The sequence below is a fragment of the Kogia breviceps genome, chromosome 18 (genome assembly GCF_026419965.1).
Source record: "Kogia breviceps isolate mKogBre1 chromosome 18, mKogBre1 haplotype 1, whole genome shotgun sequence".
NCBI classification, from domain to species: domain Eukaryota; kingdom Metazoa; phylum Chordata; class Mammalia; order Artiodactyla; family Physeteridae; genus Kogia; species Kogia breviceps.
In genome coordinates, this window is record NC_081327.1 from 6,570,228 (window position 1) to 6,597,628 (window position 27,401).

At 50.9% G+C, this 27,401-nt stretch overlaps 1 protein-coding gene across 2 annotated transcripts; it reads right to left on the reverse strand.

Annotated features, from left to right (window-relative positions):
* Positions 1-1,611: 1,611 nt before the first annotated feature.
* On the reverse strand, positions 1,612-16,081 carry SNRNP70 (small nuclear ribonucleoprotein U1 subunit 70). 2 transcript variants are annotated; one of them, XM_059046139.2, is made up of 10 exons: positions 15,869-16,081; positions 14,954-15,110; positions 13,547-13,609; positions 13,379-13,433; positions 9,703-9,767; positions 9,497-9,559; positions 8,729-8,810; positions 5,422-5,523; positions 2,514-2,601; positions 1,612-2,406 (listed from the first exon to the last, which is right to left on the reverse strand). In XM_059046139.2, the coding sequence occupies exons 2-10, from the start codon at positions 15,098-15,100 to the stop codon at positions 1,779-1,781; spliced, it is 1,293 nt and encodes a 430-aa protein (XP_058902122.1). In that variant the 5' UTR covers positions 15,101-15,110; positions 15,869-16,081; the 3' UTR covers positions 1,612-1,778. The 2 variants fall into 2 exon arrangements, with proteins under 2 accessions (XP_058902122.1, XP_058902121.1); XM_059046138.2 differs by having other exon boundaries at positions 1,612-2,433.
* Between the last annotated feature and the right edge of the window lie 11,320 nt (positions 16,082-27,401).

Genomic DNA, 27,401 nt, shown 5'->3' on the forward strand with positions numbered 1-27,401 from the left:
CCCTTGTTGTTTATTTTCTGTATAGTTGTGTGTATCTGTTAATCCCGAATTCCTAGTTTATCCCTCCCCCTTTCCCCGTTGATAACTGTAAGTTTGTTCTCTACGTCTGTGAGTCTATTTCTGTTTTGTACAAAAGTTCACTTGTATCATTTTAAAAAATCCCACATATAAGCGTTATCATAATGCTATCTATCTTCCTCTTTCTGATTTACTTCACTTAGTATGATCATCTCTAGGTCCATCCGTGTTGCTGCAAATGGCATTACTTCGTTCTTTTTTTATGGCTGAGTAATAATATTCCATGGGATATATAGACCACATCTTTTTTTTTTGGACATGGACCATTACTAAAGTCTTTATTGGTTTTTTGGCCCCAAGGCTTGTGTGACCTTAGCTCCCCGACACGCAGCAAGCAGGATCTCCCCAACGAGGTATCAAACCCATGCTCCCTGCGGTGGAAGCGCGGAGCGCTAACCACTGGACAGCCCGGGAATTCCCTCAGCTATTATATATAGTCCTGCTCTGGACACTGGGGTACATGTGTCTTTTCAAGTTAAGAGTTTCCTCCAGATATATGCCCAGGGATTGCTGGATCATGCGGTGACTCTATTTTTAGTTTTTTAAGGAACCTCCATACTGTTCTCCATCGTGGCTTCACCAATTTACATTCCCGCCAACAGTGTGGAAGGCTTCCCCTTGCTCCACACCCTCTCCAGCATTTATTTGTAGACTTTTGGTGATGGCCATTCTGACTGGCGTGAGGTGATCATTGTGGTTGATTTGCATTTCTCTAAATTAGCAATGTGATGTTGAGCATCTTTACCTGTGCCTGTTGGCTATCTCGGTTTTCTTTGGAGAAATGTCTGTTTTGATCTTCTGCCCATTTTTGACTGGGTTGTGCTTTTTATATTGAGCTGTATGAGCTGTTTGTATATTTTGGAAATAAATCCCTTGTCGGTCACATCACTTGCAAATATTTTCTCCCATTCCATAGGTTGTCTTTTCATTTTGTCTCTTTGCTGTGTAAAAGCTTTTAATTAGGTTCCAACTGTTTATTTTTGCTTTCATTTCTATTACTCTAGGAGTCAGAAACAAAAAAACTTCCATGCGATTTATGGCAGTGTGTTCTATGTTTTCCTCTAGGAGTTTTATAGTATCCGGTCTTACCTGTGGGTCTTTAATCCATTTTGAGTTTATTTCTGTATATGGTGTTACAGAATGTTTCGTCTTTTATATGTTGCTCTGTTTCATTTCCTCACCCTTCTTCCTGCTCTCCAACTCAGACTAACAGCTTCCCTTTAACACAAAGCTGTAGCTTCCACCGAGTATTCGAACGCCTAAGCCCCATCCCCGCACCAAGACCGGGCTATGAAGAGCCACCCAAGGAATGTGTGGGAGATGTAAAACAGGAAAGAAAGATACAAAGGGATCGAGGACCCCCCTAGGGAGAGCTTCCTCATCCCATCTGAAACAGCTCTGGTGTACTGGGGCTGGCCCCGGCCGTGGGCCATAAAGCTCAAATCAAAACCAACCAAAGCAGGGATACCAAAAGGCAGAAGGTGATCCTCTTCTGGGGAAGAGGCTAAGAGCAGTGAAAAGCCCAAATGCCCATTATCAACAAGAAATTAATTTTATTTTTAAATCCAAGAGACCAGAACAAATGAGGAGACTCCTACCCTTGGCTGGCAAACTTAAGTGGTGACCAACAAGGCTTGGGGAGAGGATGACAGCAACAGGGCGGGTAGGAACACGTCCAAGCAACCGGTGGGAGGCACTCTTCACTCTGGCGCAGCCTCCAGCAAATACCCGTTCTCCGGAGCCAGGTACCCGTCGCCTCCCTCGGGCTCCATGTACATGTCCCGGCCGTCGCCACCCAGGCCCTCCAGCCCGTTGTCCTGGCCACCGCCCCCCGCCCCGCCTCGGGCCTCATCCCTGCCCCGCTCGCCACCCCGCTCCCCCCGCTTGTGCTCCCGATCGCGCTCGCGCTCGCGGTCCCGGCGCCGCTCCCGCTCGCTCCGGTGGCTCCGGCGCCGCTCCCGCTCCCGCTCCCGGCCCTTCTCCTCCGGGCCGTCGGGGCCGTCGGGACCCAGCTCGCCGGGAGGCCCATCGTCAGGAGGCGCGTCGCCGGCCTCGGAGGGCTCCGCCATGTCGCCGCCACCTCCGCCGCCTCGCAGTTCCTCCTTGCGCTCCCGCTCCCGCCGCGCCCGCTCCCGGCTCCGGCTGCTTCGCCGCTTCCGGTCCCGCTCCTTGTCCTTGCTCCGCTCCCTGGAGCGCCGCCGCTCCTCCTTGTCGCGACTCCGCGAGCGCCGCCGCCGGTCCCGAGAGCGGGAGCGTCGTCGTTCTCGCTCCTTGTCTCGCTCGCGGCTTCGCTCCCTGCGCTCCCGCTCGCGGTCCCGGTCCCGGTCCCTGTGGGGAAGCGGGGAGGGGCCGGGCCTGGATGAGGTGGGCAGAGGTTTGCGGCAGGGCTCCCCCACTGGCCGCCCCGTCCCGGGACACCGGCCGCCCGATCTCACCTCTCATCGTAGCGGGAGGTGTCGTCCCGGCCGGAGTGCCGGATGTTGACGTCGGCGCCCCCTCTCCGGGTTCCGCCTAGGCCACCTCCTGGGGGGGGGGGGGCAGACCGCGGCGGGTCAGTCCGGGCGGGGCCCCGCGGCGAGGGCCACCAGGCACCTCTGCCGGCGCCTGCGGGGCCAGGTGCTGGAGGACCTCCTGCCGCACGCACTTCTCTAACACGGCACGCACGCTCTACGGAGATCGGAGATCGGAGGGCTTCCACAGCGCGAGCTGGGAGCTCCTGAAATTGACTCCAAAGCTCATCATCTCCACCACTACCGACGCGCACGCACGGCCTCCGGGCAAATCCTCTCCTCCAGTCATCCTCACCCTCACCCGAAGGCACGGCAATGGTCTTTCTAACTGAAAACGTGATCTGCTCCAAAGCCATCAACGGCTCCCCACAGCCTAAAGGCAACGTCAGTCACATGGCTGGCTCCTTCCTGTCTTTAGAGCAAGGCGCCCTGGCTCTCCATGTCCTAGGCATTTTCCAATCTCCTCACGGTCTCCATTGCCTTCCTGCCCCCGTTTTGGGGATCATTCACCTCTTTCCCTGGAATCTCATTTCCCTTGTCTAGTTAACTGCTACTTACCCTTCACACGTTAACCCAAACAACGCTTCCTCAGTAAGCCTGCCCTGACCTACCAGATGAAGCCGTTCTCCACGACTCACACACATTTCCTTCTCAGAACTTCAGGTGGGGCTTCCGATTTTACATGTACACGTGTGAGTTAACAGCTGCCTCTCCCACCAGCCTGTAACGCACCATCAAAGTCAGGACGATGTCTGGCTCTGCTCGCTGTAACTGTGCGTGGCACAGCACCCAGGACATAAAGTCGTATGTGCAGCAAGCAGTCAGATGACTGAACTACCATAAGGAGCAGCGGACGGCCTCCTCCTTCAGACGGGGAAGCAATCGCAGACAAAGACGCCTGCCCCGGGTGACTCTGCGAGGAAGGGCAGAGCTGAGACCCAGGAAGCCGCCCTCTCACGCACGCTTCTGTCCCACACTGCCTGGAAGGAAGCTTCGGCGAGGTGGGCTGGGGTTCCATATAAGGAATGACTTTCAGCAACGAGGGTGAAAAAGGAAAAGAGGCGGCCTGGATATCAAAGACATTCAAACAGGGACAAGCAACTGACCAGGCTTCTGGAATATCACAGGTATGGGGCAGAAGAGACTAGTGTTTTCAATTTTCAGGTCACAACCCAGCAATGGATCACATCGTTAAATGTGATTGGTTGCAACCTATATATATATATATATTTATTTATTTATTTATTTATTTTTTTTTTGCGGTACACAGGCCTCTCACTGTTGTGGCTTCTCCCGTTGCGGAGCACAGGCTCCGGACGCGCAGGCTCAGCGGCCATGGCTCACGGGCCCAGCCGCTCCGCGGCATGTGGGATCTTCCCCGACCCGGGCACGAACCCGCGTCCCCTGCATCGGCAGGCGGACTCTCAACCACTGCGCCACCAGGGAAGCCCGCAACCAATATATTAAAAATAATAATAATAATAAAGCAACAGAATATATAATACTAGTATATACTGCCTGTAGAAAAGATAATTACTATTTCATAAAACTTCTGTTTGGGTTAAATGTATTTTTTTGCATGTAGCAATGCACTGGGTCAAGATGCACCAGGTATCACTACCAGAAAGTCGGAAACAGCAGATTCTGAAGGACTCACTCCAACCCAGAGAAACCAGAAAGTGAGATAAGAACCCGTCTGTTAAGTTCAGAGGCTCAGCAGACTGAGTGTGTGGTCTACTCAGCAAAGGCAAGTCAAGCATCACAACAGCAGGCTGGAGGCAGAAATAAGAGCAGAGGGTACTGGAGCCACCTGGGGTGTCTGCACAGGGAAGATCATTTTCTCTGACAACTGTGTCACTCACCCTCATAGGAGTTGGTCCTCAATAGCCATGTTTGGATGGCAGGACCTCAGCCCCAGGTCCAGGTCCAATGCTGAGCCACTTAGATCCACCCACCCCCAAACAGAGAGAGAGTCATCCAGGACTGGGCTGTGGAATGCCACACTGGGCCAGCGCGGAGAGACACAGAAGAGAAGAGTCCACACGGACAGTGACAGGGCAGAAGCAAGCTGCAGAAATGCCAAAGGTGGCTCCTGACCGCCTCTTGACTGTTCAGGTTCGGCTACCAGGTCCTCTTGAGGCCCACAGGCATCGCCTGTCTCTGGGCTCCAAGACACTGGGATTCTGTATCAACAAGCCCCCTTTATGCTTTAGGAAGCTCAAATATATTTCTGGTGCTTGCTACCAAACTGGCCTTGACTGAGATGGTGACTGACAAATTAAGAGAGTGGGGGAAATGAATGCAGGAGGCTCTGGGGGCAGAGACCATCTATGTATATCTTGCTCTTGACTAGAAGCCTGGTACACAGCTGGTGATCAAACTGGCATCTGCTGAATCAATGACTGAATGAACAAATGAGCTGGAGCAAAGTATAAGTGGATGAGAGAGTGACTTTTACAAGCCCGACCGTATGCCACTTGCCAAGCTGGCTATCTGAGATGCTGAGCTCACTAACTCTTGCCGTTATTCCCACTTTCCAGGATGAGGAAAATGAGGCAGGAAGAAGGGAAAATTCACTAGCCAGGAATTACCTAAGCTGGAATCTGATCCCAGACTGGCTTCTCAATGTCAGTACTCTTGCTCCTAACTAGTAACCTAGAATAAGAAACCAGACGAGGAGAAAGATGGTGACAAGAAAGGTTGAGCTAGAGAGAGGGAGAGAGCACGTGAGCAGCTGAGAGGAAGAGAAGACATAAAGCAGCAGAGAGTACAGAAAAGAGGTGAGAAAGCAGCCAGCAGCACCCCGAGCCCAGCCTGAGCAGGACGTGCTCACCTAGCCGCCGGGGCCTCCAGCCCTTCACGGTGCGGCCCCTCTCCACGTCCACGAGGACTCTCCTGCCATCAATCTTCTTGCCATCTGCGTGCTTGTAAGCGGCTGCAACAGATGTGGGGAGGGGGAAGGGGAGGGGGAGGAGTCCCCAGAGGGTCCTCTAGTCAGGCTAAGGCCCAGCTCTGTGGCATCCCCACCCCCCGGCCGTGTCCCCATCCACACACTTACACACACGCACACGCAGACACACACGCCCACCAGACAGCCAGGCAACTGACAGCCAGACCAACCCTCTCCCAAACCAGGAGGGGCCTGCTCCATCTCGGCACCTGCTTCCTTACCAACCCCCAATCACTATTGGGGGGACGAGACCACTCCCAGGCACCATCCTGACCCTAACCACCCCCCTGGGCTCCCAGGCCATTCCTACTCCCACTCGACAGAGCAGCCCCCTCCCTCCAAGGTGGCCAAAGTCGCTGCAAAGAAACTGGAGGTTAACTCAAGGCTGGACTCTGCTGTGGGGGAGGGTTCCTCCACAACCCCAGGCATGCACCCTAAAACATCATGCTGGGGGAGGAGGCCCAGCCGGGCCGCTCTGCACCCCAGTTCACACCGGTTTCCTTTTTCTGTGGTTTTTTGGGGGCAGGGTGAGCGTGGGGGAACAGACATCAGAACAGAAAATGAACCAGAAGGGGGTGGGAGAAGTCTTTAGGAGGTGGCAGGGAGCAGAGGGCAGGTGATGGTGCTCCCGGGGGCCTGGAAGGGCCCCTACAGCAGGCGGGGGAGAGGGCGAGTGGAGGGAGGCACGGGAGATGTGTGGTGCTACTGAAAATTCCTGCCTTACCTGAGATGACTGCCACCCAACCCCAGCCCGTCCCATCTCACTCCACACCCCCAGCTCAACACACGCCGGGAGGCCAAGCCCAGCCTGAGCCTCCCGGGAAGGGTGAGGAGTAGAGGGGGAGATGCGGGGAGAGGCACGTCCTGCTCTCGGGCAGGGCACAGCAAAGGGCAGGCCTGATCCCCGGCCTGTCTCACGTGGGGCTGTCGGGAAGGCCAAAAAAGTCCCTATTTCCCACCCCCAGCCCTGGACTAGGGGGTTGTCCTCAACCAGCCACAATACCCGGCCCCGCCCCAGCCCTCTCCCCCCCAAATAACAACCAGAGGAAGAGAAAAAGGTGCCATTTACCGATGCCGGCCTTGCGGGTGTCCAAACCGAGCGGGATGGGGGGGGCTCGGCAACTCCTGGGGGCCTGGCGAGGAGGCGGGCTTCCCGGGGGGGGGACACGGGACCGCTTACCTGGAGCCCCCAAGCTTACCTGAGCACGCGCACAGACCCCACACCCACCACCACGGGGTCAGCTAAAGCTACAGGGAAGGGATTCTAGGGAGCCACAGAGGGGGAGAGGAACCACATCTCCTGCACCACCTGGAGACAGGCAGAGGAAGTGGTGGGCCCCAAAGAAACCTCATGGAGGCCTTGAAAGAGGGGGAGACAAGGGTTAACATCAAGTCTGGGAGCTGGAAAGCCATGGGACTATCTTGTTTGATTTTAAAAAGAAGGCTAGGGAGGCCTTAGCAAACCTGTCCACCTTCACCTTTCCCCCATAAAGTCCATGCTGAACTAGGCACACGCCCACCCCCCTCAGCACGTGGAATGACTTATCCACCTCGAACTCCACACTCCCTCCCACCACCTGCTTCAGCCCAAAGGCTGGCACCCAAGGGGACAGCCTTGGGGGTCCAGGAGATGGAGTGCTGCCCATGATCCGGGGGGAGGGGCCACTTGGCCCCTGAACCCAGAGGAGGGTGGTAGGGGAAGGAAGTTAAGGACTGGGAACACCGTCAAGCAAAGGAACCCTGCTCTGGTTGTGTCCCAAACCCCAGAAGAGGCCCAACCCGGGAGTAACAGCAGAGAAAACATGTGACGTGTGTATTTCTAAGCTTCACTCTCTCTCCCTCTCTCAGGTCTCTAGACAGTGGAAGGGTTTTCAGGAAAATCTACACCACCTTCTGCTGTTTACGGCCTGTCGCTCGAACCCTCCCGCACCCCAGTCCCCAATCCCATGCACTCTGGAGAGCAGCTGGGCCGCTGGGCTCCAGAGCCTCTCTGGAGGCCTCAACCATGGTAAGGCAGACAGGAAGGGGGCAGAGCACCCCGAATCCAGCAAGCAAAACGATTCTCCAGAGCCACCACAGTGACAGCCCCGCAGAGGCGCAGGGGCAGGGAGCGGGGGGCTGAAGGGTTCCACATGGAGCCCTGGTCCCCATGCATCCCCTTCAGTGTCCCACCACCTGGCCACTGATGTTGTGAAGCCAGGTAAGTCAGGGGGCTGGGTTGACCCCAACGGGACAGGCCGGCTGCCCTTCCCGTCGGGGTTCATCTTTCCCCTCCTGGGATCAGCAGGATTACTGGAGAGCAAATGGATGGGGGGCAGAGAGGACCAAGGGCACCCAAACGAGGAGAGGGTTCTGGGTGCGGGGAGGCTGAGGGGGCGACTGGGGACGGGAGGAGGGGTGCCTCGCTGCTCCTGAGCTGCCTGGCTAAGCTGGGCTGGTGTGCGGTGCTGAGTGATCTTACCCATGATACAAACCCTTATACCAACCATACACTGAGGTGTTGTAAGGGGAGCGTAAGCATCAGCTGCAAGCCAGCTGCGTGGTGGCTGCAGTGACAATAAGAACAGTCAATTAATACGGCGGCCCCTGGACACGCCGCAGCCCTGCCCGCCCCCACCCACCCGTCCCTGCCCACGTGGACGCCGCCGCGGCCTCAATGGGGGCTCTGGAGACGTGGGGGCAGGCGCTGAACACGCCAACCAGCCCACTGCCCGCTGAGGAGCAGGGCGGGGGCCAGGGTGGGGAGGCGGAGGGTTGGGTGGCCCAGCCCCAGCTCAGCTGGGGGAAGAGAGGGCAGGTTCAAAGGCCAGTCCTCATTCTAACCTGGCCGCCCCCAACTCCGGGGGGGTGGGAACGGGGAGAGGCTCCCCGAAACTCCGACCCCTTCCCCCACCTCCCGCTAGCCCCAGCCGCCGCCCGGTTCCCTCCTTGCCCCTGAGGTTCAACGTGTGACACTTACCTCCCCGGTTTCACACACACACACACGTTGTGGGGGATTTTGGTTTTTGTTTTTAAAAAAACACGTATATATAAAAAAAAAAAAGATATATCAGAAACAGAGGGAGGAGGAGAGAGACATTGCTAATGTCAGGTTTGGCAGGGAGGGGGGCAGGGAAAGACGACGGGAAGGGGCTGGGGCAGCAGAGAAGAGAGAGGGTCAGAGGGCAGGGCGCAGGCGGGAGGTACTCACAATGCATGTCTCGCTCGTGTTCATACTCGATGAAGGCATAGCCCCGGGGCTTTCCTGACCGCTTACTGTAGACCATATGTATCTGGGGGGCAGAGGTCAGCTCTGACACAGGGAAATCCCACCCTGTCAATCACACAGCCCGTATGCCAGGCCCTGGGCTGGGTGATGCCAGCGGCAGACACCTCAGACCCTCTCACCGACCCTTCAAGGACCCAGAGTGACTGCTGCTCTAATGGCCCTGGGCGTCACAGTTTATGTGCACGATGACCTCAAGCCCTTGCTACAGCCCAGAGCACTTAAGTGACTTTTATATTAAATGAAGAAATGTCAGTTAAACGTGAAGCCTTGCCCTAAAACAAGAATCAACATACATTTTCTATAAAGGTATAGAAAAGACAACAGGTATTTCCAGCTCTGAGGGCCATACGGTCTCTTTTGCAACTGCCCGACCAACTCTGCCTTACGGCAATAGCAGCCGCAGACAACAGTAAAATGGGCCTGGCTGGATACCGACAAAACTTATTTACAAAAACCAACTTTGTAGTTTGCCGACCTGTGCTCTAAATCAGCAGCAAGCAGTCACTACCTCTTTGCTGTGCTTCTGCTGTCCCAAGTCTACCGCGTGGAAGTGCAGTCAGGATAGAAACCCAGGCCGTGGACTCCGAAGCCAGGAGTGAGGCAATGCATCCTCGGGGCTGGGAACCAGCCTCCTCCCTCCCTCCCTCCACACACGTCCAACTCAAACTCCCCGTGCCCCAGTCCACTCACTCTTTTGATGGGTCCGTACACCTCAAACTCTCTCCGGAGCTTGGATTCTGTCGTGTCATAGTTCTACAAGGAGACAGAAATGAAGTTAAGTGGGAGAAGCCCTCAGAACATCCCCGGGACCTAGTCTACTGCCCACACCCAAGCTCTCAGCAGTCCAGGGTTCCAGACTCCTCTGGGGCTCCAGTGATTGGGAGCTGGGGACTCACCACTCTAGCCACAAAGAGAGTCTTGAAGGCATCACCCTGAGCATTGGGATCATTGTGAGGGTCCCCTGTGCAGGAAAAAAAGAATTTCTAAGTAGAAGGTGCCAACAGTACCATAGAGCAAGACAGAAACAGACCGACGGGCAGAGACCCAGAATTTTTGGTCACCTGGCCACCTTAGGCATGCCCCTCTGAGCCCTGGTTTCCCCGAAGCACAGCAGCCTTCATCTAAGTGGCTGATTTACTGACGAAGGGAGGGGGTAAGACTGACTTCAAGCTGACAGGACGGGGACGGCCTAACTGCCATTTCAGACGTGTGTATCCTGAGGCCGAGCTCCTTCCCGGGTGTAAGTAAGCCCAAAGGGGCATCTCTGGAGAAGCAGCCTGATCCCTCCAGGTACTGAGCTTCCTCTCTCACCTACAGGGCCACAGTGCCACCCACAGGCAGGGCATGCAACTGCAGCCCCAGGGGAAACCTGAGCTCAAGCGACCCTAAGACTGGGAGTGGAAGCCTAGCAGAGGCCAAGCCCTGCTTTCTGCCCTATGCCCTGTGGCCGCAGGGAGGAAGCCACGGCTGGCGCTGCAGCTCACAGAGGCGAGTCAGATTCTTACTCCCAGCCTTACTACCACCAGACCACTGAGGAATAATCATCTCCACAGACAGAAACCAGACTCTTATTACAAAACCAACTCCACAGGTGATCCTGATGGGTCAGGCCTGGGAAGAAAGAAGTCTTTTTCACCAAGTATGGCGGCCCCAGCACACACAATGGCTCTTGACTCCTGCCAGGGCCCCAAAGGCACCCTGCCCATTGCCAGTTGAGGCGGTTCTTCTACAATACAGTGCTACTTTCTGAAAAACTTGCCATATTCTATGAGAATGTGAGAAAAGGAATAATGTTAATAATTTATTGAACACACAATTAGGCTCAGACACTGCTGGAGGCTGAGACTTATTTACCATCATTTTGCAAATGGAAATACAACCAAACCCTGAGGCAAGGAAGAGAAGTGTCAGACAGCAGAGAGGCCAAGCTCGGCTTGACATCCCAGCCTGACCTCACAGCCCAGGCCCCAGGCTGAACCCCCACATGTCAGCTTTTCAGAGAAGCCAGAGAATTAAAGGTCACAGATCTGTTTCCCATGAGAGAGGTTGGCTGCAGACACAAACTAAGTTCAGGACGACTTTAGGGAATTTCTCGGAAAACAGAAGACTGAACCCCAATTTAAGGGAATGACTACCTGGAAACTGATGGCAGCCCTTGAAAGCAAGGCCACCTTTGTGCCTGCCCCCGGCTTCCTCACCGAACCTCATCCCTCTGCGTTGTAATTTTCGGCGCCCAAATGTCTCAATCTGCATCCATTCACCCAACGGATAGCTATTAAGCACTTTGTGCCTGAAACTCCCATAGGTGCTGGGGATTCAACAAAGACAAAAAAGATGCCTGCCTTCTTGGAGCTTATCTGTTACTGGAGGGAGGCTGAAGGTAAACAAGGTACATAAGGCAACCATCTAGTTCTATCTGGTAATAGCAGAGAGATGGGGAGAAGAATTTTAATGGGAAGGTCAGGAAAGGCCTCACTGAGATAACATTTGACCTGAAGTTGTATTTAACAGGAAATAAACCTCACAACACCAGGCGGCAGGTGGTCTAACAGGTACAGCAGGAGCAGTGCAGTGGGACCCCGATCACTGCCCGGGGGCATGGACGGAGGCCAGACGTCAGAGCGCTGAGCTCCCTGATGGAAGAGGAAACCGCCCCGGGCACACCACACGAGTCTCTATCGTTTCTGCTTAACCAAGAGGCCCAGGAGTGTGACCAAAGGTAAAAGCTAGTGCAGCTGAGCCAACAGTACCCACGTATCTGAGCTAAAAGAGGGTTGACAATGAACTGAAGTTGATAAGCAGCTCACCAGTCAACATGCACACACCCTCACTCCACTCCGCTCCGCTGGCAACTCTGCCCTTGGGACATCCTTGGTTAAAGGGATTATGTAGGTAGCAGCCCAGAGCAGGGGCTCAAAGGACTAGACTGCGGAGCTGAGAAAACTCACGAGGTTTTTAGATGGCGAAGAAAGCAGCTCAGAACTCTTGCTCTTGCTAAACATACCCGGCCTCCACAAACCTCCATCTTCTGTCTTAAAAGCGGGAGGAATAACCCCTGCCGCGCTTGGAAGCCCTAAGTCAAAATCATGACATATTCAATACATCAAGTGTTCCGCAAGGAGCAAGGTCCCCTTGAATGGTAGCTGTTAACTGACAAGGCACAGCAAGTTTCTGTACTTGGGGATGGAGGCTCTCAGGGGCAGAGAAACCCTACTATACTTGACCCATCCTTTTCTTTTCCTTTTCTTTCACGGGTAAGTTCAAACACTTAAGGAAATAGAGAACAGTGTAACGAACCCCTCTGAACCAGCTTCAACTATCACCACATAGCTACACTTGTTATATCTCTAACCCCACCAGGATTTTAAGTCAAACCCCAGATATACCACTGTAGCTGCTAATAAAGACTAAAAAAAAAAAAAAAAAAGTAACAGTACTGCTATTACGACTTAAAAAGTTAACATTAATTCCTTAACTTCACTAAGACCCAGTATTCAAATGTCCTTGACTGTTTCAAAACTGGATTTTTACAGTTGCACTTCCAATGCAGAGGGTGTGAGTTCGATTCCTGGTCAGGGAACTAAGATCCCACAGGCCGTGCAGCCCTCCAGAACCTGGTGGGGACAGAGATGCAGGTAAACCCCGTTAGACATCAGGCTGCACGTCCAGGCTAGAGGGGCCCTGGGTGGTGGACACAGAGAGAAGGCTCAGACTTGTGACAGGGACAGGTTTTGGTGACAAGCTGGGGAAATGGCAAGAAAAAGCTGTTGAAAGCAAACTGGGTGGTCATGACTGAGGTCATGATTTGCAAAGCTGGATGGCCATGTTCCAGCAAAGGAAACATCCAAAGACCAGGTTGTTGGGGAGAGGAAATCCTGGTTGTGGTTTGGACACTGAGTTTGAAATGCCTTTGAGGCGTCCAAGAAAAGACAGGAAGGTAGTGAGAGTCAGGGCTCAGATAGCTCTCATTTAGATGCCCAGGTATTCAGTTGTGAGGCATTTGCATAAGCTCCCTGAGGAATGGGCCACTCCAGGGAATAAGATTCTGAGGGAAGTGATTCACCGTAGACGCACAAGTATAGGAGGAAAACCCAAGTCCTAACTACAAAGCCCTCGCCCTAACAAGAAAGGGCCATTGGAGATTGATATGCGACCCTCTTGTGAAGTCTGGTCAATGGCTACAAGGTCCCTATCCCAAACTCCAATTCCTCCTGTACCTGGAAGGGATGAAACATCCACAGTCCAAGGATCAGGGAGCTAAGGTGGAGCCAGAACCGCCTCACTAGCCGGGACCTCACTGCCTTGCCCTGTGAGACCTGGCTGGGCTGTGGGAGCCCCTCCAAGTGCAGGCCTCTACGGGAGGCAGCCCAAGATACCAGGCTCCTTTCCTGCCCACCCTTACTCCACACTCCCCTGCTTAAATGCCTAAACCAAATACAGTGCATGGCAAATGGTGGGGTTAAAAGAGTGAACTGACAACCCGCTTTCCCAAATTAAAGTCCTGGGGTGGACTGGTGGAGAGAAACACAGGAGTGCTTGAAAGAGAGATGAAAGGAGGAAGGAGAGACTTACACATTTTTAGCTCTGTCTCGACTTCCTGCTGTCGCCGCTCAATCTTTTCCCGCCTCTGTCAGGAGAAAGGTAGACAACTGAATACAGACAGAAGTGCCCTGATGTCAGGGAACATCCTGAAGAAAGAGGCAAAAAAGGATGTGGGGCCAGAAGGCAGACGCTACATACCTTCCTCTCCATGCGCTCCTCCCGAGTTTCTGCTCGAGTTGGAGGAGGGGCATCTCGAGGGTCCTGGGAACAAGAAGAGGTGACAGAGTGGGAGGGACAGGGGAAAACAGCAAAACACACCCAGCCAGGAAATAATAAATATCTTGGCCGCGCTCCCCTGCGTGTTTATACACACGCGCACAAACAAACATGGACAGTTCCAGGGCGCAGACCAAAGCACGGTCCACGGACCAATGCTATCTGTGAACTGTTACTGGTCTGTGACAAGAGAAGTAGAGAAGCCAGGAATTGGTATTCAGAAACTTCTACAGCGATCTGACAGAGGAGTTTTATGCCCGTTGAACTTAATTAAAAAATTTTGATTTTTTACTTTGTAGTCTTTCTCTAAACCTACTACAAAAATGAAAGAAACTCTCTTGTATTTGTCAAGAACATCAACCTGCAGCATATTTGTCCTCTATCATAAACAGGAATCGGGACCAGGCCTGAAGCAAAAGGAGCTGACAGCGCAGTGCTAAGAAGTAAACAACTGGACACCCTCTGAGGGCCAGAGCAATTCCTGGAGGCCTCAGCAAGCTCTCATCAAATAGTAACTGGCACATAACCCATGTCTGCCACTGGCCTGTAGCCATTAAATTAGTGTAACTGGCGAACAACATTTTCCAAGTACCAGTTCAATGAGGGCGGCAAATCCCACTAAAGAGCCGATCTTCTGTCACCTCGCTACTAACTTCTGCTCTGCAACTTCCTCCATCTCCCCTTTCCCACTCGATGCCAGAACTTTCTTCTTCTGACTTCTGGCAGCATTTCTCAGGTGTTCTCTGATACACCTTAAGAGGTGGAAGCTGTTATCCCAATTTCACAAATGAAAAAACTGAGGCCCAAGAGCTCAAGTCGTTTATTCATGTTTATCCTGAAATTCTCAAGCCCAGGGTCTTAAGCAGCCCATCACCTGGTGCTAACCCTTTACAAATAACACCGTGACAAAAATGGTAAATATAATAATAAATATTGACATTTGCTGACGGCTTAGTATCAAGCCCCGTGACACAAAATTTCCAGTTAATTCTCTGTCAATATGACAGCGAAAATACTAATATCCCCTTGCTATAGATGAAGCGATCAAAGCACTAAGAGGATGCACCACTTGCCCAAGGTCACACAGCTGATAAATGGTGTGCCAAGGTCTACCTAACTCGAGAGCCTGAATCCTCAACTGGTAGTTACGGAACTTCCACAAAAACCAACAAGGGATGCATTATCAACCCCAATCAAGACAGGGAAACTGCGCATAAAAGTCACCCGCCTAAATCACACAGCTGGAAAACTGGCCAGAGACTGGACTCCCCAATCCAACCCCACGGCCCCCAGAACCCAACCCAGTCCAAGTCTGCTCAGTGAACTCACCTCAAACTCTCGGATGTATGGCGCAATGCCACAGTAAGGTTGATTGTGGTGTTTTTCATGTGGCAGTTTCTCCAGGGGTGGCAGGTATGGGATGGGGTCACGGGGAGCAAAGAGAGCCAGAAGGTTGGGTGGCAGGAACTGGGTCATCGTGCCAAGTCTGAGAGCAGAATCAGGGCCACATTATATGAGGGTGGGCTGGGAGAGATGAGGCCCCTATAATCCCTTGACTTCCAAGAAAAGAGGGAAATAGGGGCAAAATCTCAGTATCAGAACAAGTTCTGTAGGGGCACAGAGAGCTCCTAAGACACAGGGGAAAGGAATAAATCTGAATGAGGAAGCAGGTTTTGGAGGGAGGACTGTGTGAAGGTGGGGCGAAGCCGGTAAGGGAAACAAAGACTGAAAAAGGGTTTCTGAGTAGTCAAGTCTCAGAGTACTGAGCAAGGAACTGCGGGGCCGAGGGTCCCTGGGGGCTTGTGGGGGCATCAAGGATCCTGAGAAAGGAGATCCAAGGCAGTGGCGGCGGGTGGTCCCATACCTTGGATAACAGGTTATGGGGCGAGGGTCGCAGGACGTCTCCGATCAAGGAAGGGCATCAAAAGTAGCAAACCTCAAACCAGGGAGTTGTGGGTAATAGATCTGGGCCCCACAGGCGAAATGAATTATGGGTAAGGGTCGATGGAGGCGAGGAAAGAAAGGCAACACACCGCAAGGGCCTGTGGGTAAGTGACCGCTGAAGAGGAGGGAGACTATGGGAAGAGGGCCTAGGTGACCAGAGAACTCTGGATGAGAGGTGCAAAAAGGTGCTGTGGCAGTGGCGCGGGAAGGGGACCCGGCCGCGGAGACGCGACTGGAGCACACCGCAGGGGCTTGTGGGTAGCGGCCCCGCACCCGGTAAGGCCACTAAGTCACACTCACCCGCCGCGCGGCGCCCTCCTCGGCCTAGCGACGGTCCGGGGGCTCGCGGCGGCTGCGGCGGCCCCTCAACAGCAGATACTCCTGCTCTGGCTTCGACTCCGGCGGCGTCCGCGTCCCTCAGTCTCTGTCGCTCGCCTACCGCGCGTACCAGGCCGTTGCTCACGAGCCCGCGCGGCTTCGGCTCGCGACAGGGCAAGAGGTGGAACCAGCCTCAAATCCCTCCGCCGTTCGCACTGCGCACGCGCTGCGCTAGTCCATCACAACTCACACACTGGGAGCCTGGGGCCGGCGCGGGCACTGCGCACGCGCAACACCACTACCCCCGCCTTCCGGCACCTTAAATGCCTTTGCCGCGGCAAGCTGGAGGTCACAGCGCGCACGCGCGCTTCGCCCCAAGCCGTCTTCTTCCACCTCGCGGTCTGGGATCCAGCCGCCTCTGTCCGCGAGACTCCTCTCGATGCTTCACCCCTTTCCTCTAACACACTTCCCGGATCTTGCGCGCATGCGTGTATCGTCATGTTGGACGCTTTACCCTTCCGCCGCTTGGCAAAGAATCCCTCTGTGAACGGTGTGATTGCCTAAACTATTAAATCAGTAACTATTCATCGAGCGCCCAATGTGTGCTCGGCCTTGTTTGGACTCTGGGGTATAGCACGTGACTAAAGCAAAGTCTTTTCCTTTTTGGAGCTTGCATTGTACTGAGGGAGACAATAAAGGCATTTAAAAAAATAAATTTAATTTCGTATAGTGGCCAGCACAATAAAGAAAAATAGGGGAGAGTAGGGTGTTGGGCAGTGAAAGAGGAGCTATTTTAGAAAGGATGATAATGGAAGGCTCTTCTGAAGAGGTGACATTTGAACAAAGGCCCGATGGAAAGGAGATCGGGGCGGGATTAACAGCAAGTGCAAAGGCCCTGATTTAGGAAGGATGGCAGGAATCCCAGGTGGTTGGCCAAGAGAGCAGAGAACTGGTGGCCATGTTATTTAGGACCCTGTAGACCTGTAAGAAGTAAATATTTTAAGTTTTTTTGATAGATGCAATTGGCTGTTTAATAATACAGAAATTATTACAACATTTAAATGACTAATGTTTGAAATATTTTGACATATTAGCTTTATGTACGTATATGAGAACTCTGAACTACTTTTTTTGAGCTTTTCCATAATTCTAAAATTATTTCAAAATAAAAAGTCTAAAGAAAATAAAGCTAAACCTGCCTTAATAATGTTTTTTTTTTTCTGTACCACTGGAAAGTAAATTGCTGTGGCACTGCACCTCTAAATACTTCACGATGCATCTCCTAAGAAAAAGGCATTCTTCTACATAACCACAGAACTAGTTTCACCTCTTAGAAAGTTTATCCAGTCCCTATACAGATTTTCCCAATTGACCCACTAGTATTTTGTTTTAATTTGAACCAGGAGCCAATCAAGTTTCATGCATTGTATTTGGTTGTCATGTCTCTTTATTCTCTTTTGATATAGAATACAGACACACACACACATGCACACCCACATACACTTTTTTTCCCATATGTTGTTGGTTTTTCCCCAGAGTTCAGACCAGTTTCCAGTAGAATGTCCCACATTCTGGATTTGTCTGATTGTTTCCTCATGGTGTTTAGTGTGTTCCACAACCTCTGTTTTGCCTATAAAATGGAAATTGAGTCTGAGGTTTGAATAGACTAAGGTTGAGCATTTTTGGCAAGACTGTTTCCCTGGTGATACTGCGGACTTCATATTGCATCACCTCTGGAGGTGCAATAATGTCAGATAGCCCCACTATTATGATGCTGAGTTTGACCACCTGATGAAGGGGCTAACTGATAGATCTCTCCTTGAAAAGGTACATTTTCTCCTTGGTAATCTAAGCAGAGAGACTTTGCCATTGTTCCCCGACCACCTCATCTCTCACTTCATGGTTGTAGCAGCCATTACTGATCTTTGCCTGAATAAAGTGTTACATGGGGGAGAGGGCAGATTTTTTTTTTTTTTTGAAAAGAAATAGGAATCACTAAAAAGTTTTGATCAGGAGACAGATAGAACATAATTTGCATTCTTAAAAGATCACGTCGGGCTTCCCTGGTGGCGCAGTGGTTGAGAATCCGCCTGCCGATGCAGGGGACACGGGTTCGTGCCCTGGTCCGGGAAGATCCCACGTGCCGCGGAGCGGCTGGGCCCGTGAGCCGTGGCCGCTGAGCCTGTGCGTCCGGAGCCTGTGCTCCGCAACGGGAGAGGCCACGGCGGTGAGAGGCCCGCGTACCGCAAAAAAACAAACAAACAAACAAACAAACAAAAAAAAAAAAAAAAAAAAAGATCACGTCAATGGTTGTGGACAGAAAAATTGAAGAAAAGAGGCTGAAGGGGGGCAGGCAGATGCTTAGGAGGCTACAATTCCCAGGGAAGAGATGGTGGCTTGGACTGAGATGGTAGTGTTACCAAACTCAGGTTCAGCTACTCGCTGCTGAAAAGTCAATACTCCAGGGACAAGTGTCGGTAGGAAAGGAAAGGTTGCTTTATTCAGGAGGCCAGAAACCTGGGGAGAAAGTGGACTCATGTCCCAAAGAACCAACTCACCACTGCCTATCAGGGCATGAGAGATTTTATTTTACTATTTTATTTTATTTTATTTTATTTTAGCTGTACCGCATGGCATGCAGGATCTTAGTTTTCCGACCAGGGATCAAACCCATGCCCCCTGCAGTGGAAGAGCAGAGCCTTAACCACTGGACCACAAGGGTAGTCCCACAAGAGCTTTTTTTTTTTAAAATTAATTTATTTATTTTTGGCTGTGTTGGTTCTTCATTGCTGTGTACGGGCTTTCTTTAATTGTGGAGAGTGGGGGCTACTCTTCATTGTGGTGCACAGGCTTCTCATTGCGGTGGCTTCTCTTGTTGCGGAGCACGGGCTCTAGGCACACGGGCTTCAGTAGTTGTGGCTCACGGGCTCTAGAGCGCAGGCTCAGTAGTTGTGGCGCACGGGCTTAGTCGCTCCACGGCATGTGGGATCTTCCTGGACCAGAGCTCGAACCCATGTCGCCTGCATTGGCAGGCAGATTCTTTACCACTGCGCCACCAGGGAAGCCCCACAAGAGCTTTTAAAGGGGAGTTTCAGGGATGTATAGGCAAAGGGAGGGGGTTACATGCAGAGCACCACAGTCAACTTTGACAATTATCTTGAAATTGGTCATGCAGGGGTCTGATCAGCATCATCTTGATTGTTTTAAGTACAGTTAGTCTTCAGTTCCAGAGTCAGTTTGTTCCCATTTCTTTGAGGCCAGTTCTCGGAATTGTGGAAGATGAAGCAGCTTATGTCATGGCTACAGTCTGGTTGTCATGTAGTTAACTTCTTCCACCTGGTGGGGGTTTCGGTATCTGCAAAACATCTCAAAGGAGATGACTCAGAATATTATCAAGAGCCCTTGAGGAGGAACTAAAGGTCCTTAACTTTGTTTAATGACTAAACAATTATTTTTTGTCCTGTTTGACTGCTTTTCTTTGCTTCTGCATTTTTTTCATTTTTCTGATGAAATTTATTCTTTGGCTACAGTTTTTTACAGACACAAGGCAGGAGAAGGACATGGAGAGGGGGTCTGTTCTGGGAAGACCCCGTAGGGTCCTGCCCCGTTACATTAACAGTGAGGTGGAAAGGAGTGGTAAGATTCAGGATCTATTGTGAAGGTAGATCTCACTCAGTTACTATAGAAGTGGAATTAGAGTGTATGGAAAAGAGGAACGTTAAAAATAATTCCTAGAGGAAATTAAGGAGACAGCTAAATGCCATGTGGGATCCTGGATTAGATTCTAAACCGGAAAAAGAACATGAGTGGAAAATTGTTGAGATTCAAATGAGGTCTGTACCATTGGTTAATGGGATTATACCTTCGTTAATTTCCTGACAAATAACTGTACGATGATTATGTAAGTTGACGTTGGTGAAAACTGGGTGAAGGATATATGGGAACTCTGTACTATTCTTTGCACCTTTTCTGTACGTCTGAAACGATTTAAAAATTACAAGTTTAAAGAAAAAATTTTAATGAAGCTAATCTTCTCTTAATAATAATAAAGGGTTAAATTTTCATACTAAGCGAAGTAAACCAGACAGAGAAAGACAAATATCATATGATATCACTTATATGTGGAATCTAAAAAAAAAAATGATACAAATGAACCTATTTACAAAGCAGGAATAGACCCACAGATATAGAAAACAAATGTACAGTTACCAAAGGGGAAAGGGGGGGAGGGTTACATTAGTAGTTGGGATTAACATATACACACTACTATATATAAAATAGATAACCAGCAATAATAACCAGTAATATAACCTGTAAGGACAAAGCTCACAGGAGAAAGCTCACAAGCTCACAGTAATAATAACCAGTAATAACCTGTAAAGAAAAAGAATGTGAAAGAGAATCTCTCTATATACGTATACATGTATAACTGAATCACTTTGCTGTACACTGAAACTAACACAAGATTGTAAGTCAACTCTACCTAAATAAAAAATAATAATAATCCTCACTCCCGGATTTGTAGACTAAGCAGCTGGGTAACTGGTGGTGCCACTGATTTACAGAGGGAAGGCGTGGGGAGGAGTGGGATTGTCGAGGAGGACTTCTGGCTTTAGACATGTCAGAGACGTCTGTTTAAACTCAAGTGGAGCCGTGGAGTTGAAAGTTAGAAGATACGGCAATCACGGAAGAGTTTGGGCCTGGAAACCTAGATTTGGGAGTCATTGGAGTAGACGTAGTCTTTGGAGCCATGTGACTGAATGAACTCAGTTAGGAGAGGAGAGAAGATGGAGAACGAAAGACACCTGAGGACCAAGTCCCAAGGCCCTCCATCAGAATTCAGATACAGCAAGAAGACCCAGCAAAGGAGACTGAGTAGGAGTGATCACAAACGTAGGAGAAAAACCAGGAGAGTTGGGTGTCCAGGAAGCCAAGAAGGAAAGTGCATCAAGAAGGAGGCAGTGTTGGGCTTCCCTGGTGGTGCAGGGGTTAAGGATCCGCCTGCCGATGCAGGGGACACGGGTTCAATCCCTGGTCCTGGAAGATCCCACATGCCACGGAGCAACTAAGCCCGTGAGCCACAAATACTGAGCCTGCGCTTCAGGGCCTGTGAGCTACAACTACTGAGCCCGTGTGCTGCAACTACTGAAGCACACGCGCCTAGAGCCAGTGCTCCGCAACAAGAGAAGCCACAGCAATAAGAAGTCCACGCGCTGCAACGAAGACCCAACGTAGCCCAAAAAAAATCATTAAATAAAAAAAATAAAAGTAAAACAAAGAAGGAGGCGGTGTCAAGACATGGAAGCAATCTACGTGTCCATCAGCAGATGAATGGATAAAGAAGATGTGGTGTATATATACAACAGAATACCACTCAGCCATAAAAAGGAATGAAATTTTGCCATTTGCTGCAACCTGGATGAACTTGGAGGGCATTATGCTAAGTGAAATAAGTCAAAGACAAATACTGTATGATATCACTTATATGTGGAGTCTGAAAAATACAACAAACTAGCGAATATAATAAAAAAGAAGCAGATCCACAGATTTAGAGAACAAACTAGTGGCTACCAGTGGGGAGAGGGAAGGGGGCAGGGGCAGGATAGGGGTAGGGGGGAAAAAAGGGTTATTATGGGACTATATGAAATCACTTGTGTGAAACTTTTGAAAATTGTAAAGCACTATAGAATTTAAAGAATCTTTCATTCAATAAAAAAAAGGAAGAAGGAGGAGGATGGACCTCGAGATTATCAATACGAAGTGAAGCAAGTCAGACAGAGAAAGACAAATATCATATGATACCACTCCTATGTGGAATCTAATTTTTAAAAAATGATACAAATGAACTTACTTACAAAACAGAAACAGACTCACAGGTTTCGAAAACAAATTTATGGTTACCAAAAGGGGAACACGGGGAGGGGGAGGGATAAATTAGGAGCTTGGGATTAACATACACACACTACTATATATAAAATAGATAACCAACAAGGACCTACTGTGTAGCACAGGGAACTCTACTCAATATTCTGTAATAAACTATATGGGGAAAGAATCTGAAAAAGAATGAATATATGTGTATGTATAACTGAATCACTAAGCTGTATACCTGAAACTAACACATTGTAAATCAACTATACTCCAATAAATTTTTTTTTTTTTAAAGAACACAGGAAAAGAAAAGGAGGAAGAAGAGGCAGTGTTCAGAGTGTCTAATGCTGCTGAGAAATGCAGAAACATAAGGACTGAGGTTTGGCTATCATAGATGACCTTGACCAAACAATGGGAGATGAAGCAGAGACCTCAGGTAGGGAAAAATCTTTAGAGAAGTTTTGCTACAAAGGTAGCAGACAGAGGTGATAATAGCAGGAGAGGGAAGTGGAGTCAAGGAAGGTTGGGTTTTGGGTGTTTGGGTTTTTTTAGTCACGCCACACGGCTTGTGGGATCTTAGTTCCCTGACCAGGGATCGAACCCATGCCCCCTGCGTTGGAAGCGCGGAGTTCTAACCACTGGACCGCCAGGGAATTCCTTTTGTTTGTTTGTTTAGGATAGAAAAGATGTTAAGATAGAAGGTCTTACAGCAGAATTGTCTGCTGACGGAAAAAAAATATATTAAGCGTATACTTATCGTATAACCCAGCAAGCTCACTCTTAGCTACTTATTTAGGAGACCTGAAAACTTATGTTCACACAAAAACATGTACATGATTTTTATAGCAGCTTTCTCCGTAATTGCCAAGCACTAAATGAAACTCAAACGTCCTTCATATAGGGAATGGATAAACACATGGGCACACATGCCTTGGAATAGTACTGAATGTTAAGAAGGAAAAAGAGTCAACTCTACTTCAACAAAAAATAAAACGTAGGGACTTCCCTGGTGGCGCAGTGGTTGAGAGTCCAACTGCCGATGCAGGGGACACGGGTTCGTGCCCCGGTCCGGGAGGATCCCACGTGCTGCGGAGCGGCTGGGCCCGTGAGCCATGGCTGCTGCGCCTGCACGTCCGGAGGCCACAACGGTGAGAGGCCCGCGTACTGCAAAAAACAAAACCAAACCAAAGGCACTTTTTGGCCAACGCAACATATTCAAAGGTTCTGGGAATTAGGACGTGGACATCTTCCGGGGGTGGGGTGGGGACATCATTCTGTCTCGCATATTAATGATACAAGGGAATTAGGAGTGATGACAGGAGCTGAGTCTTCAGGTGGGACGGAGAGATGGTTGGTCTTGGATTGGGAGGGACAGATGAAAAGCAGAGCATCTGGGCAGCTGATAGAATGGGCTGTGGGAAGATGAAGTGTCTGGTGGCCTCTACGCTTTCAGAAGAATGAGGAGCGAGGGAATCGGCTGACGGAAGGGGAGGAGGACCAGGGTGCGGTGGCGATTTGAGGATGAAGATGGGGAATGGCCATCTTGCGGGGGGGCGGGTGCTGAGCAAACCTTGATGAAGGACACAGAGCAGGGTCACAGGAGGGCTGGGATTGGGGATCCAGCCCCCCTCAGAGCCCCCTGGGAAGGCACAGAGTGGGTGAGAGGATTTACTAGGATGAGGGTTTCACCCCAATAGTGCCCTGGAGGGGATCAGAGGCAAAGAAGGGAAAGACATCCGAAGGAGAGTGACTTTATGGGGGCCCGTGGAATGCTGGAAGCAGGAGGAAGAGGGAAGGGAGGACAAGATGGGGGGAGTCAAAGATAATGAGAATCTAATGGGGTGAGTGTATTGTACCTGCCGGTAGGCTGGAAAGTTGGCTTTATTTTTATTTATTTTTTTGCTGCACCCCCTGCAGCCTGCAGAATCTCAGTCCCCTGACCAGGGACTGAACCCCAGGCCATGGCAGTGAAAGAGAAGAATCCTAACCACTAAGCCACCAGGTAACTCCCTTGAAAGTTTTTTTCAAAATTTGCTTGGTGGGAAAAGGCAGCGTGTGGACAGAGAATGGGATGATAAAAATAGTTTGCCTACTGTGTAGCACAGGGAACTATATTCAGTATCCTGTGATGAACCGTAACGGAAAAGAGGAAAAAGTATATTTATGTATAACTGAATCACTGTGCTGTGCAGCAGAAATTGACACTGTCAATCAACTATACTTGACTAAAATAATTTTTTTAAAAAAGAAGAGGAAACCAACCAAACTCCCATAAAAAACAAAAACAAACAAAAAGGAGGAAGAAAAAAACAGAGTTTGGGGAGTTCCCTGGCGGTCCAGTGGTTAGGACTTGGCACTTTCACTGCTGTGGCCGAGGTTCAGTCCTTAGTCAGGGAACTAAGATCCCGCAAGCCGTGCCGTGTGGCCAAAAAAAAAAAAAAAAAGTTTTAAGGGGGTGTAGTTACTGATAATGACAAGGACAAGGGTATGACCGAGAAAGTGGGTGGCACAGTCAAGGGGGACACATAGTTACGGATGTAGAGTTTCTTTGGGGGGAAAACAAAAATTGCCTAAAATTGATTGCAGTGATGCATGCAAAACTCTTATGAATATAGGAAGAACCATTGTGTTGTATACTTTATTTTTAAAAATTATTTTACTTTAAATTTATTCATTTATTTTTAAAAAATTTTTGGCTGCGTTGGGTCTTCATTGCTGCGCGTGGGCTTTCTCTAGTTGTGGCGAGTGGGGGCTGCTCTTCCCTGAGGTGTGCGGGCTTCTCATTGCAGTGGTGTCTAAGCACGTGGGCTTCAGTAGTTGCAGCATGCAGTCTCCATAACTGTGGCTCGAGGGCTCAGTTGCTCTGAGGCATGTGAGATCTTCCCAGACTAGGGATCGAACCCGTGTCCCCTGCATCGGCAGGTGGATTTTTTTTTTTGCGGTACGCGGGCCTCTCACTGTTGTGGCCTCTCCCGTTGCGGAGCACAGGCTCCGGACGCGCAGGCGCAGCGGCCATGGCTCAGGGGCCCAGCCGCTCCGCGGCACGTGGGATCTTCCCGGACCGGGGCACGAACCCGCGTCCCCTGCATCGGCAGGCGGACTCTCAACCACTGCGCCACCAGGGAAGCCCGGCAGGTGGATTCTTAACCACTGCATGCACCACCAGGGAAGTCCCATGTCTATACTTTCAAGGAGCGAATTGTATGGTATGTGAATTGTAGCTAAATAAAACTGTGAGAAAAGGGAGGAAGGAAGGAAGGGGGCTGGGGTAGATCAGAGGGCAAGATGGATAGAAATGATGGGCTCAGAGTACCAAGAGGCCACGGGTGGATTATCTAGTATCATGGTGTGTGTTAACAAACCACCCAAAGACTGTATGACTGAAAACAATAAAGATCATTTATCTCACTCACAAGTCTTGCAAGCTGGGCACGGCCTCGGGGAGAAGGCTTATCCCTCCTCCAGGGGGCAGCCTGCTGGGGCAGGAGGACGTGCTTCTAGGGTGGCTCACTCCCGTGGCTGCAGGCTGGGGCTGGGCATCAGCTGCGAGTTTAGTAGCCTAGGGTCCTCTCCACATGGGCCTTGTCATCTGGCCGGCACAAGTGTCCTAAGGAAAAGAGTGGGGTGGAAAGTTGCCTCTTATGATCCAACCTCGGAAATCACACTGCGTCCCTTCCAAGGTGGTCTGTTAGTTGAGGGTCTCACCAAAAGCTGGAGAATGGACTCCACAAGAACCATGTCACACAGGGGTGTGACATGGTTCGGACAAAAAATATGGTCCTTTTTGGAAAAGACAACCAGGTACAGGCCAGGTTGTAGCAGAATCATCTATATGGGGATATTGAAATTATTAAGAATTACGACAGTCATTTTAGAGTGATGGATATAGAGCCAGGATTGAAAATCTTCCATGAAAGAGTGGGAGTGGGCAGAAGGGAAAGGAATGAGTTCTTTAAGGAAGGCTGGGAAGAGGCGTCCATGGATAACTTGAGCTTCAAAGGAGCTGAGGGAGGGAGAATTGTCTGGAATTGTGGCGAGAAGGAGCGCCCACCTCCAGGCTCAGTGGTAGGAGGGTGTTAAGAGATAGGGCTGCAAGGAGGAGGAGAGACCGGTGCACACAGAGCATTCAGAAACCCACAAAGAGGGATCTCTGTGGGCGCTGAGAATGAGAAAAAAAAAGAGAAGAAAGGAGACCAGAAAGAAGGGAAAAGGCCAGAGAGATGGGGAGACAGAGACCCAGACACGGGTAAGGCCAAAGACCATGAAAGAAAGGGACATAGACACAGAGAGAGGGAAATCCAGATAGATGGTGACAGCATCCCAGAAAGAAATTGTAGACAGGAAGAGAAAGAGTGCCAGAATTCCTAGGGGGTTAAAACCTCTAGTGTCTCTCTCTACTCCCCCAGCAGAGGGCGCCCGGGGCCTCATTCCCTGGAGTCCGGGTGTCCAGTCCCCACGACTTCCCGCCAAGCACATCGGATGGGGCTATTTTTACCCCGTGTCATAGGACACCGGTGGCTGGAAGGCCATCGTCTGTCTGTCCTTTGGTCCCTTCGAGTGACCCTGCGGCATTTCCCCAGCCCACCCTGACCTGTTCCTGGCAGGCCTGGCCTCCTTTTGCACTATTCAGGGCTGCAGCTCAGGCCTTGCTGGATCTAAGAAAGTCTGGCAGAGAATCCAGGTGGAGACCAGGGGGGTGGGGGCAGGGGCAACCCGAGCGAGGGCACCCCGTGTGGGGGTCACATGCTCAGGATTTAGAGCTGCTGGAGCATCCCCAGGATGGGAAAACCACCAGGACAATGGCAGAGACAACCTAGGGTGAATGTCAGAGAGATTCAGAGATATGACTCGGGAGAGGCTCGGTGCCCTGAGACAGAGACTTGCAGTAATTCGGAGAAACAGGCAAAGAAAGATACCCAAAGGGGAGACCCAGAGAATCCCAGGGACAGAGACACAGTGGGCTGAGAGATAATGAGAGAGAAGAGACCCAGAGAGACAAGAAGCAGAGAGACCCAGACAGAGGGAAAGGCAGAGACCAACGAAGAAAGACAAGAAATAAACAGAGATAGAGATAGAAGAATCAAAAGAAAGATGGAGATTCAGAGAGACCAAAACACAGAGACTGACGGGAATCCCCAGACACAGATGGCCCTAGAACGGCAAAGCTCAGAGATAAATGACCCATAGAGATACTCAGAGATATAACCCCGAGATCAGACATACAGACAGACCCAAAGTGAAGACATAGCGAGACACAGAGACATACAAAAGAACGAGAGAGAGAGAGAGAGAGAGAGAGACAAAGAGATGGAAATTTGTGACTCCAACAGAGCGGCTCAGATACTCATAAAAACATAGACGAGAGACATACACGAAACCCGGAGAGACGCAGGACAGAGATCTCAGGCGATGGAGAGACAGAGGAAGAGGAACCCCGAAGGCCTGGTGGACCCGGAGAAAGCGCAGCGCCGCGTCGCCTGCGGGTAAAGGGCGGGCGCCCCGGCAGAGGGCGCCCGGCCGCCCTCTGCCCCGCCGGGGTCACGGCGCCCCCTCCCCCGCGTCCTGGCCGCACGACCGGGCTATTTTTACGCGTGGACATCGGACACCAGGCTGGGGCGGCGGCGGCGGCGGCCGAGGCGGGGCC

What these genes read in the sequence shown, in the direction of transcription:
- SNRNP70 (XM_059046138.2), bottom strand. Translation starts at nt 15,100, where the DNA reads ATGACCCAGTTCCTGCCACCCAACCTTCTGGCTCTCTTTGCTCCCCGT. An exon ending in CATACATCCGAGAGTTTGAG is followed by an intron (nt 13,610 to 14,953) that starts GTGAGTTCACTG and finishes TCTTGTTCCCAG; the next exon opens with GACCCTCGAGATGCCCCTCC. An exon ending in ACCTCCCGCTACGATGAGAG is followed by an intron (nt 2,434 to 2,513) that starts GTGAGATCGGGC and finishes CACCTCATCCAG; the next exon opens with GCCCGGCCCCTCCCCGCTTC.